General features: G+C 34.5%; 1 protein-coding gene and 1 non-coding gene across 7 annotated transcripts in view; both read right to left on the reverse strand.

The window, feature by feature from the left end:
* Positions 1–977: 977 nt before the first annotated feature.
* DPP10 (dipeptidyl peptidase like 10) overlaps positions 978–20,199 on the reverse strand; it is a 1,540,096-nt gene continuing 1,520,874 nt past the window's right edge. For all 6 annotated transcript variants that reach the window (XM_072757585.1, XM_072757584.1, XM_026015550.2 and 3 more), the window contains 7 exons: positions 19,179–19,373; positions 18,286–18,340; positions 9,272–9,371; positions 8,976–9,034; positions 8,790–8,862; positions 4,980–5,053; positions 978–3,167 (listed from right to left, as the gene is read on the reverse strand). In XM_072757585.1, coding sequence (XP_072613686.1) covers positions 3,033–3,167; positions 4,980–5,053; positions 8,790–8,862; positions 8,976–9,034; positions 9,272–9,371; positions 18,286–18,340; positions 19,179–19,373 — 691 coding nt within the window. In that variant the 3' untranslated portion in view covers positions 978–3,032. The remainder of the gene's footprint in view (positions 3,168–4,979; positions 5,054–8,789; positions 8,863–8,975; positions 9,035–9,271; positions 9,372–18,285; positions 18,341–19,178; positions 19,374–20,199) is intronic.
* On the reverse strand, positions 4,165–4,272 carry LOC112932630 (U6 spliceosomal RNA). Its single transcript, XR_003237516.1, has one exon. It is a non-coding gene; the product is annotated as a U6 spliceosomal RNA (small nuclear RNA).

Below are 20,199 nucleotides of genomic sequence, written 5' to 3' on the forward strand. Positions count from 1 at the left end.
GAGAATCCTCAGAACAGAAAGTGAAAGAGCGTGCAGCTGAGGGCTCAGGTTTTATTTATGCACTGCTGGTTGCTGTGCGATGTGAAGATGGTGAAAGCATTTGAGGAGCGACACAAGAGGTATTTCATACATGATTCTTTATATAAGCTGTGTGCCCTCAGTGACCTTTGAACTTGAGAGCAATTCAGTCCTAGATTCTTCTGTTTCAGCGCCTACCATTTGAAGACAGCAGCTTCAATAATTCCCTGTATGGTAAAGACCAATGATCCAGTCACCTCATCCTGGTAGAACTACAACTGGAATGTGCACAACCCTCAAACGGAATTTCTAATAAATATCCAATCAGAAAAGACTTTCTCAGGGTGAACTGAGACCCTTAAGAGTGTGTGTGTGTGTGTGTGTGTGTGTGTGTGTGTTTGGTTTTGAGACCCAGGTTTTGAAGAGCATCTTTTTTATTTCCCAGGAAACTCAAGATCCTATGGTCTCCTTAGTCTGTATCTGTTGAGTTGGAGACTTCAATGGAGGCAATGAACATTAAAAAAAAAAAAAAAAAAAAAAAAAGGAAACAACTCTTTCCTCCTTTAAAATAGTTTCAACAGGTTATGTGTTTATGGTTGATTTGATACTGCTTACCTGCTTTATAGAGTTTTTTGAGTTCTTTTTAAACTTTAAAGGGCAAATCACACTTGAAAAGCTTGCTACTGGGGTTCTAGGAAACCCTTCGAATGCACAAATCCATGTGAAATAGTTGGATTACAACCAAAGGCAAATGTATAAAGGAGAAAGTTCAGTTACATGATTCCTTTAATAGCTGGTATCTGTTTTGGTGAGCAGTGAGCATTCCCTTTTCTAAAGTGGCCCAGTGACTAAAACTCAAAGAATCATGGAGATGAAAAATGTCCACCTTCCTATTAAACAGTATGTCTTCATTTGAGGTCCATTTAGCCTTTAAGGTGAAAGTGGGTTCCAGACAAATGTCTTTCACATTAGAAACTGTATTAAATTAATTGAAAAATAGATAAACATTGATAATAGTAATAAAACAAGAGAAATGATAAACAGTAAATGGTAAATACTTTTAAAATGTTGCTCAAATAGACATTCAATAAAACCACATCTTTCAGACAACATAATTATTTGCATCATAAAAAACTCTAGTGGTTGAAATTTAAAATATTGATTAAAAAGCTTCAGTTGGACTTCAAATCAGCCTAAAAAGAAATTTCCATCTTAATAAAATAGGCAAAACTTTCCTTTTAAACATTAAACTAATTTTTTTAAAAAATGTGTTTATTATTCTTGAAAAAAGACCTGATATGGGTCTCTCAGAAAAGTGAGCCTTTCCCATTTTAAACTGAATCCAGCGGAGCAGTGAAGACACAATTCCAAAGCATCCAGAAGAAAAGTCAAATATCCAAAAAATAATATATACGCTTCCAAATACCCAGATTTTGGGGTTGATCCTTCAAGAAAATGGGAGAGTTACTGAACAGTTCTGTGACTTTTTTAAGCTTCCTCCTGGTGTTCTGATGTCATGATAATCCAGTCTGTCCTGAGGAATTTGAGAGAAACCACAAAAACAAGTACACTGCCTAGCTTGATCTAAACTAAGCTTGGTTACACTTTCAGACATCTTCTGGAAGATCACTTAAGTCACCAAAGTGATTTTAGTCACCAAATTTAATATTCTCATGACTTAAATTTGACTTCATACAGTCAAGTTTATTTTATACTCTCGGTTACTTACTACTGCAAGTCAATACAGCACAGGAATTAATGCATTTGTGCCTTCAACTCAAATTAAATAGGAAACACTGCTGTTTGTGAACTTTTTGGCTGATGAATAAAAAATATTTCATTTCTAATTCTCACCAGAAGGATTTAAATTAAACAGTAACAGATGAAGTGGGCAGGCATAGAATACTAAATAGGAACTGGCAAATGAAATAATCCAGCTCTTTGCTTTTACAATGAAAATGAGAATTGATTCTGCATTGAGAGAGAGAGAAGTAAAAGGACCAAGTGTTTAAAAAAAAAAAAGCCTTCTCCACCAAAAGAGCAAAATAGCACTCAGTGGCATTGCATTGTTAACAAAATTTCTTTATCAGAAACTATAATTTAATATTTAAGTATCTAATTTACATGTGACAAGGTATCATATTCAAAAAATTAAATTGCAACTAGAAAACTATTAACCACTAAAAACGATACCAAACACAACCCAAACATTTATAGGAAAGCAATAGCTAGAATCTGAACTGGAAAAAAGGTTTCATCATTTTTGGCTCATTAAACAAAGCATCCGTTATAGCCTGTAAAAGAGCATCTCTTCTAATGCATTAGAAGTTTATCCTTTGTAGCATGAATAACATGTTAAGATAGATTTATTGACTGTATATGCACACGTGTGTTGATTTAAAGATACTGTATCTACTGATAACTGGCTGAACTCAGGAAGGTGCTGAAATCCATATTTCTACAAGACCTTGGACCCATTTAATAATGTCTTTTTATAAACAAATTACATAAAATACTCTGTTTTTTATTAACTGAATATTTTCTTAAGCATAATAATAGACAAGGAATTGCACTTATTGTAAAGATACAGTGAAGTGTTAGGTTGCAGCTCAGCCATCAAAGATCAGGGATGTGATACTGGATAAGTGTGCATCATATGCAAAGATGATGGTGGCCACTGAAATTAAAATGAGAGCAACTAGTTACAGAACAAATTGGGGGTGGGGATAACAGAAGAAAACATGCACTACTTCTACTTTAATGCAAAACGAATTTCTCCCAGGAAACCAACCCTTTGACCTTCCTTACACAAAGAAACAGGTTCTGCACCCTTGGCAACACAGTAGACTTGGACATCTGTATGCAAATTCTAGTTCATTGTCTCTGAGTGTGCTGTTCCAGTGTCATCTCCTTCAGCTGCCCTTGAAATTCTAGAGCATGTACAATATTACAGTCTCTTGGTTAGGTTTCATTGAGCCTCAATATCCCCTTCAGTTCTATATAAATAGGGTCCATTATTCATCTTCTTCCGGTTCCTGTGGTAACACAGGGATTTCTTCCTTTAAACAATCACTGAAGAATCTGAGGATTGTGCTGTAGAGATGATACTTGCTCTTCTCAGATATGTTATGACCTTCATCTGGGTAGACCTAAGATATTGAGGGGGGAGGGAGATTTGAAGTTACCAAACAGATACTGTCCCTCTAGAATTCATTTGTTTAGTCCCAGTGGCAATAAAACTTTGGCAAGTAATCATCAGACCAACATCTAGCCTAATAGAACTCTGGAGTTTTTATGCCAAAGTTTCCACTCTTTTTAAAGTTACAATCAACAATTTGATTGTCAACAATTGAGACAAAATATAGTTTTTTTTTTAATGTATTTAAATTAGAGCTCATTGGTCAAAGAAAGTAGAGCTTTCTATGTTCATGTTGGCTAGAAAAGCATTAACACTCCCTGTTTCTTCCTGACTGTAGGGCCCTGACCTTCTTTTGCTGAGAGCTATTTTAGATTGTAAATTCTCTGTATTTTGTATGTAAATCATCTTCCAGTCTTCCAGTTTTACAGTTTAGGAAATGCCTTTCTCAAGGACTGAAACACCATCTCTGTGAAATGTAAATATTAATGTAAATATTAAAAGGGATAGCAGCCCTCTCCCTGTGGGAGGGTAGAACCCTTGTTCCACGTTGTAAAACTACCTCCTGTCATAAACAGTGTATTTTTCCTTTTGGGAAAGGGAACTGCCAAACGCAGATGGCCTGTGAGTCCCTCCACCCCAGTTACTAAAAACTCTCCAGCCCTATGTTTCAACAGAGTTTAGTTTCTCTCCCCTATTGCAGTAGTTTTAAACAAAGCCTTCCTTGACTAACCTTGTCCCATATATTTTTTCATTTTATCCTGTCCCTTCTAATATAAATGACAATAATTTTTCTAAAATCACATATATAAATATTTGTCAATTCCTCGGTATAAAGTTTTTCTTTAATTTTTTTCTTTTAATTTGTATTTTTTACTATTAACAAGACATCACTTTTACTGATTTTTTTATTTTTAAAATTTTTTTAAACTAGTTTAATCCAAGTTAATATACAGTGTTATATTAGTTTCAGATGCACAACACAGTAATTGAACAATTACATACAAAAAAAAAATATGGAACACTTCACAGATTTGAGTGTCATCCTTGCACAGGAGCCATGCTAATCTTCTCTGTTTCATTCCAATTTTAGTATATGTGTGAGAACCTGGGGATACAGTTTTTAAACAGTGCCTCAATGATCTAAGTAAAGCCTTCTGCTTCTTCACATTGTTTGTGGCCTGATCTGTCATCTGTTTATCTCTAATCATTTTCTTTCATCATCCTAACCTTGGTACCTGGGCTTAACAGATATGTTGAACCACTTTTATTTCTTTCAAATGCTGAGAAATTAAAATTGCCTTTTTTATTTTCCTCTCCTTTCTGTGACTCCTCCCTGAGTGAAAGTCCTCAAAGATGTAAAGTCTGTTTACCCACCTATCACTGTGACCACTATGAAGCAAGTCTCTGGTACTATTCATTATGTGTGGTTGGATGCGCAGATCTAAGTGTTTTGCTCTCTCCTTTTTTTTCTCAATATCTCCTCAAACTACTTTTTTCCCTACCTTTTATGGTAATGGTAATAGAAAGTGAGGAAAAAACAAAGGGACTAGAAGGGAAGTAGAACATGACTCCTTTAAAACAATTCATTATTAGCGATAGAAACCAAAGCCTGAGAAGAAAAAGACATTCTTGAAAGTTTTTGCAATTTACTTGTAAAGCCTGAGCTGATCTACCTTCTCAGCATAATTAGGACTCTTTGGTACCTAAAAATCATTGTTAAAAAGCAATAGCATGGGGGATGGAACAGTACAGAAGCTGTATTCTGTATCTCACAACTGAAAAAGCAAGGTAGGAAAAATAGTCTTGTGATAAAGTGACTTACCTGCATAGTATAATTCACTCCAGCTTTTATTAGATGTTTGATTAATTCTGCTGAATGCTGGAAATGGACTTTTGCTGCAAGAAATTAAATTCTATTACTTGATAGGAATGCATTTATTAGGATCAGAACTTTTTTATATCATTTTTTTCAAGGAGATTAAGTATTATACTTTGCATACATTTCACATTTAAAAGATGGATACCTGTCATTAACTTTTGGAAATTGGTAAGATACATGCAGATAAAACCTTAAGTTTTACAAAAAAAAAAAAAATACATTACAAAAAATAAACGGGAGCTACTAAGGCTTTACTTATTATACAGGATAGTCTTTAAGTTTATCATTTATTATTTCTAATTGTTCACAATACGTCATACAATTTTAATGCAGTGAATGCCTACCTTCATAGTTATATAGCAAGCCATCTTTCTGTTCCTTTCTGAGGATCTACTGGGGCCCAGTCTCAGTTAGATACTGACACTGTTTTCCTTTAAATTAGAAAAAACTATACCATGTTCAGAAATTAGAGTCTACATCTCATTAGCCAAGGGTTCAGTATTTAATGTGGATCATATTGGTTTCTCCTGTTTCTTTCTAGCTTCCATCTCTGCCTGAACCTGAGGTCCAAACCTCTGAAATATGCATCACGGTAGACCGGGGTTGTGTAGAACTGCCCTAAGTAGCTATGAATATTTGGATGATTCATTCAGATCTATTTGAACAGCAATTTGCTCATATGCTGCCTGGCTGTTTATGCTTATACTCTGTGCATCTTCAAACTTCTGTAAATCACTCTTAAGCTAACTTTTTTTTAAGTGTCTTTGTCAAACTAGGGCAGCCTTAACAATAGTTTCGGCTTCTTCGTCATTCTGATTCTATGATATTGGTTAGTCTTATCACATAGAAGACAAAAGATTCCAAAAGATCATTTAATCTTTTCAACATCTACCCAAGATCTTTCCAGCATCTTCCTATTACACTTAATAGGAGTATTACCAGGTACTTCTAAATGAGTTTGCAAATTGCTCAGTAAATGTCAGTTAGGAGAAATGCTGATAAATGGGGGCAATGACTAAAGTAAAATGTTTGTTATTGAAAAAGTCTGAAAAGGATTCCGTCATTTCTCTGCACAGATGCAGCTGAAAAGATTAATGTACAAAGGTACAGTTGGATATTTTTCTGTTTAGTTTCTGGTGTGAAGCCTGTTAATATTTTTCATTTGTCCATTTCCTAAAACAGAGACATTAAGGATCCTATTTTCTTAGTGAACTAATTTGCTAGTAGTTCCTGAGGTTGATATATAATAATGGTAGTATTATAATGTGATTGAGCACCTATAATCTGCCAGGCCCATATGAGGTGTGTGGAGGTGTGTGCATGTATTTGTGTATGTCTGTGCTTTTCCTTTGAAGTGCCCAATGCTGAACCCCTGCTTCCATTTTACCAGAGAGTGAAGAACTAGGTCTATGACTAAGTGAGATTGGAAGAACATGACTTACCTTAACAGCTGCAACATATTGACAGAAGAATTTGAATACCACTAATATATTCTAGGGTAATGGCCAGACCTGAAATAATTTATCCCCAAAATTATTCTTACAATTGAAGCTTAAGAGCACAATGAAAAAGAGCCTTCATGCCAGATTCCAGTGCCCATTCCATGAATTAGCAGTTGTGTGATTTTTGGCAAGTTATATAAATTCTGGAGTATTTATTTTCCCAGTCAGTTAAATAAGAGTAATAACACCTGCTGCACAATACTTCTGTGAAAAACAGCTAATATAACATTAAAATCTTTTGGCATGTTTTTGAAATATACTCAGCACTTAATTTCTTTTTGTTACTACTAGTAATATACATGTAAGATCTTAATACCTTAGGACAAAATTCTAATGTCGGTCAAAATGTTTGTCTTTATATATGTTTCATCCAGCATGGGTATGGCATCATCTAAGTTTTTTTTTTTATTTTATAATAGTTGTAGCTTTTCAAAAAATGTTGCAAAGGCAGTACAGGGAGTTCATGTAGATCCCTTACTCACTTCCCCTTGTAGTTCATATCTCACATTATTATGGTCCATTTGTTACAACTAAGAAGCATTTAAATATGACTCCTTAACCTCTTCTGATCCAGGAGAAATTTTCAGACTTTTTTTGATGACCTTGACAGTTCTAATGAATTATGGGTTACAATGTTCCTCATTTGCATTTGTCTAATGTTTTTCTCATGGGAAGAGTGAGGTTTATAGGTTTTTGGGAGAAGACCATAGAGAGAGGGAGTGTCATTCTCATAAAGTGATATCAAGGGTGCATACCATCAACATGACTTGTCACAGTTAATGTTAACCTTGACCACCTGGCTGAGATGGTATTTATCAAGTTTCTCCATTGTAAAATTATTCTTTTTTTCCCTTTTCCATACAGTACTCTTTAGAAGCAAATTAAAAGAGCAACCCTTTCTGAAAGAGTAAGAAGAAAGTTAAGCTTTGCCTCCATAAGGAAGTTATATCTACATAAATTTGGAATTCTACTAAGAGTGGTTTTTGTCTCTTCTCCCCCATTTATTTACCCATTTAGTCAAATACACACGTGCACGCACACACACACACACACACATACACACATATATACAGTGCATCTAAACTCTAATCATGACCTGGCATGTTTTAAAGTTAAGTTAAAGAGCTGATATAACCTTTGCTATAAGACCTTTTTATTGGGATGCCTGGTGGCTCAGCGGTTGAGCATCTGCCTTTGGCTCATGGTGTGATCCTGGGGTCTGGGACTGAGTCCCACATTGGGCTCCCCGCACGGAGCCTGCTTGTCCCTCTGCCTATGTCTGTCTGTTTCTCATGAATAAATAAACAAGTCTTTAAAAAAAAAAAGACCTTTTTAGTGATAGTCTCTGTAAAATGGGGTGAAACTACTGAGGCAGGACAGGATGGACCAACAAAAAGTAGTTCGATATTAGGAAATACTGCTTCAAGGCTTTGACTCTCTGCTCACTAGCCAAGATAGCCTCGGTTAAATCAGTTTTCTCCTTGAAATTGATTTTTCTCATCTGTGAATGGGGCTATAAATACGCATTCCTCTATTGTAAAGTATCACATAAATATATGATATATATTAATGTGATATATATATATTATATATGTAATTTATATATATAAAAACCCTTTGACCCCTAAACACTTCAAAGTGAATATATAAAATTATATTTATAACTAGTAATATCAATCACATCCATCTCCAATGTTTAAAGTGATGAAAAAAGGAGAAGTGATATAAATATGCATTTTAAAAAGTGATTGTTTTAACTGTGAGTTATCCTATTAGAATTTTATCTCTGTGCTGGCATCTTTTTGCTGTCCTGATGTTTTCTCAGTTTGTTTCGATTTACAGTGTGCTGAATAACACCATAGTGGTAGTCAGTAGCCATATGTAGTTATTAGAATTTTAATTAATTAGAATTAAACAATTTAAAATTCAGTTCCTGCTCATATTAAACACATTTCCAGTACTCAAGAGCCATATGTGGCTGGTGGTTAGTGTTCCACAGCACAAATACAGAACATCTCCATCATCCCAGAAAGTTTTATTGGATGGTGTTGCCATTGAGGCTCACAACTTCTTTCCTCTTAGTCGTCCTGACCTCCTCCTCCTTATTTTCTGTCGTATGTCGGATTTCTTGTGCCACTATCCTCTGCTATCTTCTTCAAAAAGTTTACAGGGCCCCTTGTCGAGTTCTTAGATGTACCCCTTTGTTCAAGGTCAGAACCCATCAAACAGCAACAGCAAATACAATACTTACTGTCAGCAGTCCCATGAATTATTAATATATTTTCTTCTTTTAAGCCATGAATATTATGTAGCACACTGGATGCCTATAAAGGAAAGCATAAATATCTATATGTATGAATATAAATCTACCTATATTTGCAATTTAACTGAATTTTTAGAATATACTCTTCTTTCTTCATTATTTTAAATGTGTTACCTGGTATGTACTTTCTTCCCTAGATGGCATACCAAGGTATCTTTCAGAGAATGCTGAGGCTGTGACCCAAGAAAACAGAAATTTAAGGATAAACTAAAAACCATTTGACTAGCATTATTTAATCTCTACATTTCATATTTAATTGCCATGCTCCAGTAAAACTGATTGAATCAGGGGGTGATAAACAGCTGAAAACATCTCTGATAGCACATGATAAGTGAGCTCAATTGAGCTCCTGGGATTTTCTTTTTTACAAATAAATCAATATGTTAAGTCAATCTGTAGGAAGTACTCACCGTACAACTTCAAGTCTGTGATGGGTGCAATCACTGATCCACATTTAAAAAGCTTTTCATCTGATTTTAATATCATTGATGCAATATAGCCACCATATCCCTGGCAAAATTAAAAAAAATATATATATATAGTGAGAGTATATCAGTTATCTTTAGAGGTATTTTTAGCTTTTGATCACTGTTTGGTAATATACATAACAGAATGTCTTATAATGTCCCAGATATGAGAAAAGAATACACGAAGATCACTTTGTATAAATGAAAATTTTGAATCTAAATTTTTATAAGACAAGCTATTTTAATAACTTTAGGTAAAATATAAAATTAATTATATATTGCCAGTGTCCAGTGTTTGCTCTTTGATTTCATGTAGTATATCTGGGAACGACTCCAAATAACTCAAAGCTAGGGAAATATAGCACTTATTAAATCATATATCATTTCAACAAATCACACACACAGATTTAGTGAAATATTTAATAATGATGGTTATGTAGAATTAGGAAAGTAGAATTAAATATTTGAACTCTTGTCATCGAGTGGTACCTGGATAGCTCAGTCAGTTGAGCATCTGCCTTTGGCTTGGGTCATGATCTCAGGGTCCTGAGATATTGCCCCACATCAGGCTCCTGCTCAGCGGGGAATCTGCTTCCCCCTCTCCCTCTCCCTCTCCCTCCTCCCCCCCGTTCATGCTCTGTATCTCTCAAATGAATAAATATTAATAAAAATAAGTAAAATCTATCATCGCAAATATAGACTCTGCTTTCAGTTCTATGCTTTTTTTTAAGATTTTGTTTATTCATGAGACACAGAGAGAGAGGCAAAGACATAGGTAGAGGGAGAAGCAGGCTTCACACAGGGAGCCCAATGTGGGACTCGATCCCAGGACTCTGGGATCACGCCCTGAGCTAAAGGCAGACACTCAACTGCTGAGCCACCCAGGCATCCCAAGTTCTACACTCCTAAATATTTGAAGGAAATGAGCTTGGTAAATAATGTTGCTAGTTGCATGAGTTGGATTATTATTTAATTTTAAATATCCTCTTGCAGTTCCTTTGAACTAAGTTAATTATGAATATTTTTTTAAAAAACAAAGATGTACATTTTTCTTTTGTAGCCCATGATTTGACCAAGAGAATTCCAGAGGAGATTTTAACAGTTTAATAGATTTAGGCTAAGGTAATGACCTACTGAGTTATATATTCATTTTAGAAATTTTTTAGCTATGCTGTGGGCAGTATTCTTCATCTTGTTGGACATCAGAGTATCCTGGGAGTTATTTAAAAAACAAAACAAAACAAAACAAAAACGATGACCCAGGCCTTAGCCTCAGCTATTCTGATGCAATTGGTTCATGATGAGGTCTACTTTTGAAAGATTACCAAGAAGATTTTAGTGTAGTCCACTGTGATAGGAATCTGTTAGTACCACTAAATTCTTGAGATGAGAAATACAAATTTCATTTATCTTATTTGGAGCATTATTTAAATAGGATGACTGACATCAAAGTCCCAAATGCAAAGATTACTTAAGCATTTGAGAGAACCTATGTAAAGAGTAGCAAAATATGCCACTTTGCCTATTAATTATTTTGAGCTGTAGACATTTGAAAAAGAACAAATGCAGGGAAAGGCTTTCTCTGAACTCCTCTTATCTGTCCAAAGACACTCTGAAAGGAACTGTTGTCATAAACCCTCTTCCTGGGAATTTCATCAATGAGGGAAGATTTATTCTCATCACTAGAAATCCACACCACACCTAGAAAGACCATCATAAACTATCACTCTTCCCATCTCTTTCTCTAAGGGCCCATTCATCTTTCCTAACAACCATTCAGTCTCCTAAAAGGCCTACATCCTGCCCTTCTTTCCCTATTAAGGTGGTATTTAAGCCTGAATTCTAAGCCCAACTCAGAGAGTTACTCACTTTTCCCTGAGTATGTCTCATGCATGTATGTCAATAAACTTCTGTTTTTCTCTTGAATCTTTTATTCAAGGGATCTCAGAGCACAGAAGAGTAGGGGAAAAATTCTTCTTTTTTTGCATATGTCAATTTTGTGCTAGAATTTTTAGCTAGTACCCAGAAGCTTGAGCAAAGCTTCTCCACCAATTGGGAAAAAGAGGGAAATAAAATTATTATAACAGATAAGGTACCACAGAGTGTCTTTACTCCTATCTTTTGAAAGATACAAAAATACCCTTAGGGCAGTAAAATTCAGAAGTATTAAGCTTAAAAGTGTTAAGGCATCTAAAGAAAGAAGTGGAGGAGAAAAAAAATAGTATCTCTCTCTCCTTCTGAGTTCTTGGCTGAGATGCCTATAATAAAAGATTATCAAGAGAAAAAAATAGTTTATTAACATGTGTACCTCACATACACACAGGAAATACCTAGTGATGCTGAATAATAACTCCTGGAGGTCGCCCAAGCCAGCACCCCAAAAACCATCTTTAGCCAAAGACAAAGAGGTTGGAGAGAGCTCAGTTATTGGAAGTTATCAGGAAAAGAACTATAAACAAGGGTAAGGTTTGTTAGGGGGTGAGGTGGATTTAAGTCTGCTTTGGAGTCAGTTCTTTCTCTATTAATAAGAGTTTCTTTAAAAAAAAAAAAAAAAGATTGTATTTATTCATGAGAGAGGCGGAGACCTAGGTAGAAGGAGAAGCACGCTCCCTGTGGGGAGCCCAGTGACTCAATCCCAGGGCCCTGGGATCATGACCTGAGCCAAAGGCAGACGCTTAACCACTGAGCCACCCAGGTGCCCCCTAATAAGAGTTTCTTATGATTTAGAGTCAACCTTCTCATCCCAGTATAAGGAGGAGATTTCTTTTATAAATGTAAATGTCTCTTACAAAAGAGTAATTTCTATTCTGTTTCCAGAGCTTCTCCTGTGTCTTAAAATAATCAGCTCAAAATGATCCTTATGCCAAAGAGGTGTATCCTAGGACGGCATATTCTGCTCCCCTCCAGAAGTATGCAGGGGTGGGGTGTGTTCTGCAAACTAAGTAAGTAGCTATTATAGAGCACAAGTATAGAGAGCCTCTAAAAGTTCTGTCCCTTAAAGAGAGCTTTTCCAGTGTATTGTTTCTTGTTCTTGGTCATGAAGGTATGACCAAGGTGTTGAAGCCAAGAGGTTTCACATATTTCCCATGGGGCAACACTGTTCCCACAGTGAGTAATGGTCATCTCAGTTGGTAACTTTTCTGGTTCTTTTTTTTTTTTTTTTTTTAACTTTTCTGGTTCTAATTCCGCAATAGAATTAGAACAAATTTGATTATGATTTGGTTGTTTGTATAACCTACTTTGAAAGAATAGCTGAATATTTCAAACCACAGAACTATAAATCACAATTTAGTAATATAAATTAATACACTGGTATTATGTTTTTTTTTTTTTTTTTAAATCCTGTTTCGTGTAAGTCTCAGTATGATTATCTCTAGTAAGTCTCAGTGGATTATCTCCACTAAGTAGAATGGTGTCTTCCAACAGAGGGGCAGATTCTAGATCAATATTTGAGAGCTCATTCATATCACTTGGAGATGTTGTTAAATGCATATTATTTTAATTCAGTAGATCCTGAGTGGGGCCCAAGATGTTGCATTTTTAACAAACTCCCAGAGGATGCCTAGACTGCTGTTCCATGTTTTGAATAATAAGTTCTTACAGTATAATAATATAACAAATATACCTACCCAAACCTCTCCCTAGCTTCAACCAGCATTCCCCAAACTAGTGGAGATTTAAATATATATCAACGCTCTCAAAAATAATTTAGTTGTGGAGAATGGGCTGTGGAGCTTTCCAAGTAATTCTAAAGTGAATCTAGGGTTGTAAATCATTGCTGCTGCAAAGGAGTTGCATTTTACGTTTTTTTTTTTTTTTAATATGAAAATTTGAGAATTAAGCTAAATAGTTTATTTAAGAGTTACTGATAGCAAATCTGTTAAATAAAATTCTCTATAGTATTCAAAAACCTAATCCAAAATGTTGCTTTAATTTATTTCAGCAAAATAATTTCTTTTTTTTTTTTTTAAGATTGTATTTATTTATTCATGAGAGACAGAGAGAAAGAGGCAGAGACACAGGCAGAAGGAGAAGTAGGCTCCACGCAGGAAGCCTGATGTAGGACTTGATCCCAGGACTCCAGGATCACACCCCAGGCCAAAAGCAGGCACTAAACCACTGAGCCACCCAGGGATCCCCAGCAAAATAATTTCTACTTTTAAAAGAAAATCAACACTGGGAGGCATTAGAATCAATTGAATTTTAATTGCCCACCTTCCTCAGTACCATTTTATATTTGCTCACATAATGCAAGAGTAGATCATAAAAAAGTTCTAAGAAACTATATCCTGGAAAAGGGTAGGAATCGGATGTAAGTTCTAAGTAGACACAAGATGGTGATTTTAATTTTCAGAACAACTCTGGTCTGTCGGGAAGATACCAGAAATTGTGGGTCATCATATTGACTTAGTTGGAGGGTGTTTTTTATTTGATAAGATCGAAAATAGTTAATGGAATAGGTTGTTCTGGTCAATTGTGCATTTTATTGGTTTCTCAGTGGTCACATTTTTCCATTCATTGATATCAACTTTTCATTTGCATAGCATTTTAACTTTACTTATACAATTTTAACAAATTTATCTGTTAAATTTTTTTATTTAGTGGACCTAAAGTATAGAAATGTTTCCTGAGAATTTTTTATCTTAAAAAAGATATACCCGTGATGAAAGAAACTGAATCCAATAGATAGATGGATTTAGAGGAGCCAAGGGGTAGTGTCTACAGTAACCATTTTACTGAGAAATTACATTTTCATGCATCTTGTATTTTGAGATAATCGTTAAGTGACTTTTTTGAGTACTCTGAGAGTTAATGAATACAGTCAAAAACACTGACAGAACTGGAGAAAAATAAAAAGTTCTTCCTAGCGTTAGACTTAAGACTCTCTGTGAACCACATCACTTATGGCACACAATGAATTAATGTAAAATAAAAATACTCTATATATATCACTAGTAACACAATTTATTGCATTGTATTATTTTACATTAAATCTTTTTGTTTATTGTAATCATATACATTTTATCACAGTTCTTACCATCCTGTCTTGATTTTTGTCCTTCATACTACATATATTAAAAACTTCAAACCTTAGAAATGACTGCCACTATCAAGCCTTATGTCAATTGAGAATATATAAAAGTATAATAATTACTTCTTTAAGTCAAATTTTAACAAACTTCCATATTGATGTTTGTACTTTTTTTTTTTTTACATTTCTCATATATCGATGTTTCTTGACTTCTCAAATTTCATAGTCCTAGGTCACATGATTTCCTAGTGAAATCTTCCCTGTTATACAAATGGAAATTGCTATCTCTTCTTTAATCTTGGGCACCCAATCTTACTCTCTGGTTAATTTTCCTGAATTTTTCTATTACTGACATTTTACATACTTCCCTAATTTTTAAAATTTGTTTTTTATTTCTTTCGTCACTAAACTAGGAACAAAAAACTTGTGTATATGTGTGATTGCCATATGTCCAGCACTTTCAAAAATGGTAGGCACATAGTAGACATTTGATAAATGTGGAATTAATTTTATTCCCTATTGATGTAGCCTGATAATCACAGCAATATCAGTTCTCCATATAATGTTTATGGGTTTTCAATTTTGCCATCTATTCTCAATTCATGTAATTATATTTTTTTAATAAAAGAAAATTTTCTAGTTTTCTTTAACTTTTAGATATAATTACTTGATGGAATGAACATTAATATTATACATTATGTGAGATTAGGTTGAGGTCTGGGGATAACTATATGAAGTTTTTAAAAAAAGTACTACCTATCAGTACTGGTGGGAAGTACCTAAGGCAGTAATGCAAGGGATTTCATAACTCAAATGAAAGAAATACTGCTGAAAATTAATAAGGTAGACATTCACGTCAGTAATTTAGGAACAAATGGTTTAAACAGTAGAAGAAAAAAAATAAGGATAGTAAGTGGACAGATTAGTGAAATAGAAAAGACAAATTGAGAACAACTAAGCCAAAATATGGTTCATTAAAAGAGAGTTAGGCATGGGGGAGAGGGGTAGAAGAGAGACAAGCAGGGAGAACAAGAGCAATTAAGAGAAAATGTTCTAGCAAAGGCAAAAAGGGACTAATAAACCAAACTAGGAATCAAATAGCAGATTACCCCCACTAATGAAATGATTAAACATATAACAATATATACTATGCTTCAAAAATATAAAAATATATGAAACGGAAAAAAAATTCTTTTAAAAGTTCTAAAACTGACTCCAAAAGAAATGGAAAACTCTTAGTATTCTTGTCTTGATTAAATAAATTTAACATTACATTTTTCCAACAAAGGAAACAAAGCCTCCTATAGCTTTATAATCTGATGCCAAAAAAAGCATGAATCATAACTCCCCAGCCTATTTTATGAGTATTGGATAACTTAGTTTGATACTGAAATTAAATAAGTATATTTTAAGAAAAAAAACTATGAGATCTATGAAGTCTTTTTTTTTTAATTTATTTTTTATTTATTTATTTTTTAAAATTTTTATTTATTTATGTTAGTCACACAGAGAGAGAGAGAGAGAGAGAGGCAGAGACAGAGGCAGAGGGAGAAGCAGGCTTCATGCACCCGGAGCCCGACATGGGATTCGATCCCGGATCCCGGGTCTCCAGGATCGCGCCCTGGGCCAAAGGCAGGCGCTAAACCACTGCGCCACCCAGGGATCCCTGAAGTCTTGATGCTAATGGCATTCCCTTTTTTTTTTTTTTTTTTTTTTTTGATCAGAAAGCCACGTTCTAAACTATAATTCAGTCACAGATATTCATTTTAATTTATTTAATTGAAATGGAATATTTTTCCATTTCCATTACATTTTACTTGTTTATATCTTATATCAGTCTTTTGTATATTTAGATTACCAGAATCAGTTACCTGAGGCTCATCAGCCCCCTTATAAAATAAATACAGGATTTTGAACTTTTAAAACTGAGGCCTAGAACTTTATTTTCTCCTGGTTATGGACCAAAATCTGACTTTGTGGTTAACATGAACGACTTTCTAAGGTCTGTACCCATACTTCTCTCACTGTTTTACCTGTCATTCCTTTATGTGAGCCTTAATTATAGTCAATTACTTTATTCATGTTCTTCAACTATGCTCTTCCTACTGACATTGGGCATTACATGAAAGCCTTCTTGCTCTCTGCTTGCTGAATGACTTTTACCATCCAGTTTATGTTCTACTTTCTCCATGAGGTATTTTACAACCTTCTGAATCTAAATTTCCATAGTAATGAATATTTGTTTAGCTCATTTGATCATTTTAGACTTATTTGTGTGTGGATAGAGTCTTAAAATAAATAAGCCCTAAGTCTGTTGTAAATTATTATATATATCAGGACCATTAAAGAGTAAAATGTTCTCCACTAGATGCACTTTTTTATGTGTGGGGTAAGAAACACTTTATATTTACTAAGGTAACCACTTTTAGGTGCACAGTTCAATAGTGTCAGATGTATTCACATTATTGTGAAACAGATCTCTAGAACTTATTCAGCTTGCAATTGTGAAGTTCTATTACCTATTAAGCAACAAGCTTTCCTTTTCCCCTCTCCCTGGGCAACCACCATTCCACAATGTCTTCATAAACTTCACTACTCTAGATATCTTATGTAAGTTGGGTCACACAGTTTGTCCCTCTGTGATGGGTCCACTTCTCTGAGCACATGGTCTTCAAGGTTCATCCATACAATAGCTTTTGAGAAGACTTTGGTGTATGTACTTGTTAATTTGTCTAGCATTTCCATTTCTTTGGAATGATCACTTTCTTAGACATTTCCATTTTTTTCATTAAAAACCTTTATTGTTTGGGCTTTAATCTATGTATTTGTACTTATGTCAGAGGAACATTGTATTGATCTCTTGAGTGTTACTGAGAACAAGAATAAAATAAAGCAAAGACATGGTGCACTGCAGGTCTCTGAAGTCAGGGGAGAATGGCAGTGATTTGTGATGATTTACATTTTATTCTTTTGTTAAATGTCTTTTCATATACTTACTTGTCAGTGAACACCACTAAAATCTATACCCCAGTAAAATTATCAGTTATTCCTGTCATGTATCTCTGGGTTCATTTATGGATAGTAAAACATCTTTTATGTTTAAATCCATGCACACCAATAATTTTCCTTGTTTCTAAACTAAAATAATACTAGATCTCCTTCCTTTCATCTTAGTATCCATTATAGTGTCTAGCCCAGTGATAGGGATAAACTAGCTGCCTAGTAAGTATCTATATGGCGTCTCTTTCCCTACTGTGAAAATGATGTTTAACCTGACATAAAAATTAATGCAATGAAATATATCATGCAGAAAACACTAAAGACATAATTATGCATATTGGTCATCTTTCCATTTCTAAGCCCTGTCAGTCTTCCCTAAGGCTATGGTACTTGAACCTTTTATAGAGAACACCCTGCCACAGGAGGGTTGTAGGACTGGCTCCCTTTTGTTATTTAGGTATCAGCCTAAATACCATTTAATCCATGGGATCTCACTTGACTGCTTAATCCAATAACATTGACCCTTTTTAGAGTTAACTTTTGTCCACCTATTTTTTATTTTTCTTATAAGACTTATATGAAACTATTTTTTTCATTTATGTGTTTGTTTCTCCTTTCTAAAAGATAAGCTTTATGAAACCCTATTTTTTTGTTATTCATTATTGCTCTACTTCTAATACCAGGACCAATTAGATAATAAATAGTTGCTGGATTAATAAGTGACTGATGTACACATTATTAATTATAATATTACATTTTAAAGAATAGTACAGAGAGATTATAGTAAAATGAAGAAACTAGGCACAAATACAAACACATATAATACACATTGTGTGTGTGTATATATATGTACTTTATATACATAAAAAATACATAGAAACATTTCTTTTTCTTTTTTTTTTTTTGAGACAACATTTCTATTTACCTTTCCAAAAATGCTTAATCTTTTGGAGTCAATGTATGGCTGTTTCAGTAAAAATCTGCAAGGAGAAAAATAACACTTATATTTTGAGTCAAATGCACATGGGAATTCATTCTTGGCACTCACACACATGCACACAAAGAAAACCAGACCTCCAACTAGAAATACTTTAGTGATTGGAGTTCTATTTATGTTGAAGGATCATATATTCCAAAACCTTGCTACTCAAAGTGATAGTCCAGTTGTTTGGATATCACCTGGCAGGTTGATACAAATGCAGAATTTGGGGCTCCATTTCAGACCTACTGACCTACATTTTGACAAATCCTAGTCAATTTCTGTGTATTGTTTTGAAGAACCTACTCGATTTTTTGGTCACTCATGCCACCGTGGGAATGGTATCTGTGAAGTTCAAGAATTGTAGTTAACTGGGAAATAATAGACACTGTACATTATTGTAAATAAATAATAAAGTGGTTTAATTAAGGTCTCTCCCATTTTTTTAGGGTAGGAGGGGCAGAGAGAGAAGGAGAGGGAGAGAATCTTAAGCACACTTTAGGCCCAGCACGGAGGCCAATGCAGGGCTCCACTCCATGTCCCTGAAATGATGACCTGAACTGAAACTCTTGAGTTGGATGCTGAACTGACTGAAATACCCAGACACCCCAAGGTCTCTCCCACTTTCATAAATTCAAAATAAATTTTCATTCCGGTGGTAGATATATGATAATTATTGTATATGGTGCTAAGAGTGAAAAATACTTGAAAAAATGATATAGTCTTTATGACTTAGAACTTTCCATTCAGTAAAGTATAAATTTCTGAATTAGTATTAATGTATCATATACCTAGCTTCTGTCATTATAGGAAAAACAGGAAAATGTGCACCCACTTACTTCACAGCTGCTATTTGGTCCTTTACTTCCACTGAACCTAACCTTCGATGAATCTCCTGCAAAATTTTCAGGCCCTGGAATCCACTTCCTCTGCCATCAAATCGTGCCGTGATGACATTATCTGTGTCAACAAGTACTGAATCCCAGTCAATATGGAACTTATCTGTAACCAGCTGGCCTCCTGGTTCTTCATCCCTGTAAATACCAACACATTGGACCAAAACATGAGGCAAAACAATTGGCAATGTGGTAGAAATTTTTAACTTTCACACTTAATATTTAAAAATTTTGGAAAAGACCTATGTGGGTTATTAAAATTTCTGTTAATCCTTCATAATAAACCTGAAAATATAATGCTATTTTCCTTTGTAAAATTTCAAATGAAAAGTTCTCTAATGGGCTGAAAAAATGAAAAAGAAAAGATTTGAAGATTTTATTTTCTAAGAGATTATTTTAACCATTTTTCAACTGAGAGAAATGAAGAAACATACATTCACTTTTCATAGGCATTTCTAAAGAATGATAATCAAGTTGACATACTGGACCACTTTATTGAATTTCTTCCAGACATTGTGTTTTAGAAATATCTTGCAGATGGTATGCAATGCCTAAAGGATCTGATAGAGATCAGAACCAGTTATGGAGACTTAATAATTGTTTAACAAGCATTAAAAAAGACAACAGACCCAAAATGAAGTGTCTTTTCTAAAATTCCTCCAAAACTTAATACCTAACCTAATTGCAATGTCATCCTCTCCCATGAGTGGAATTTTAAACCAATCGCTTTGAAATTTCCTGATCTGTACTAGTGAGGTAATCTAAATGTTAAGACCCCCTCCCTCTCCCGGCCCCCAACTTCCCCCTTAAGGGAAAGTGACCTGTGCTGAAACAATCTTTTGTTTTCTTTTGCTAAAAGCCTTCTGTTCCATCCCATTTCTGCCTATAAAATCTTTCCATTTTTTACAAGTCCATGGAACTTCTATTTGCTGAATGGGATGCTGTCCAAATCATGAATCATTGA

This window comes from Vulpes vulpes, chromosome 5 (assembly GCF_048418805.1).
Source record: "Vulpes vulpes isolate BD-2025 chromosome 5, VulVul3, whole genome shotgun sequence".
NCBI lineage: Eukaryota > Metazoa > Chordata > Mammalia > Carnivora > Canidae > Vulpes > Vulpes vulpes.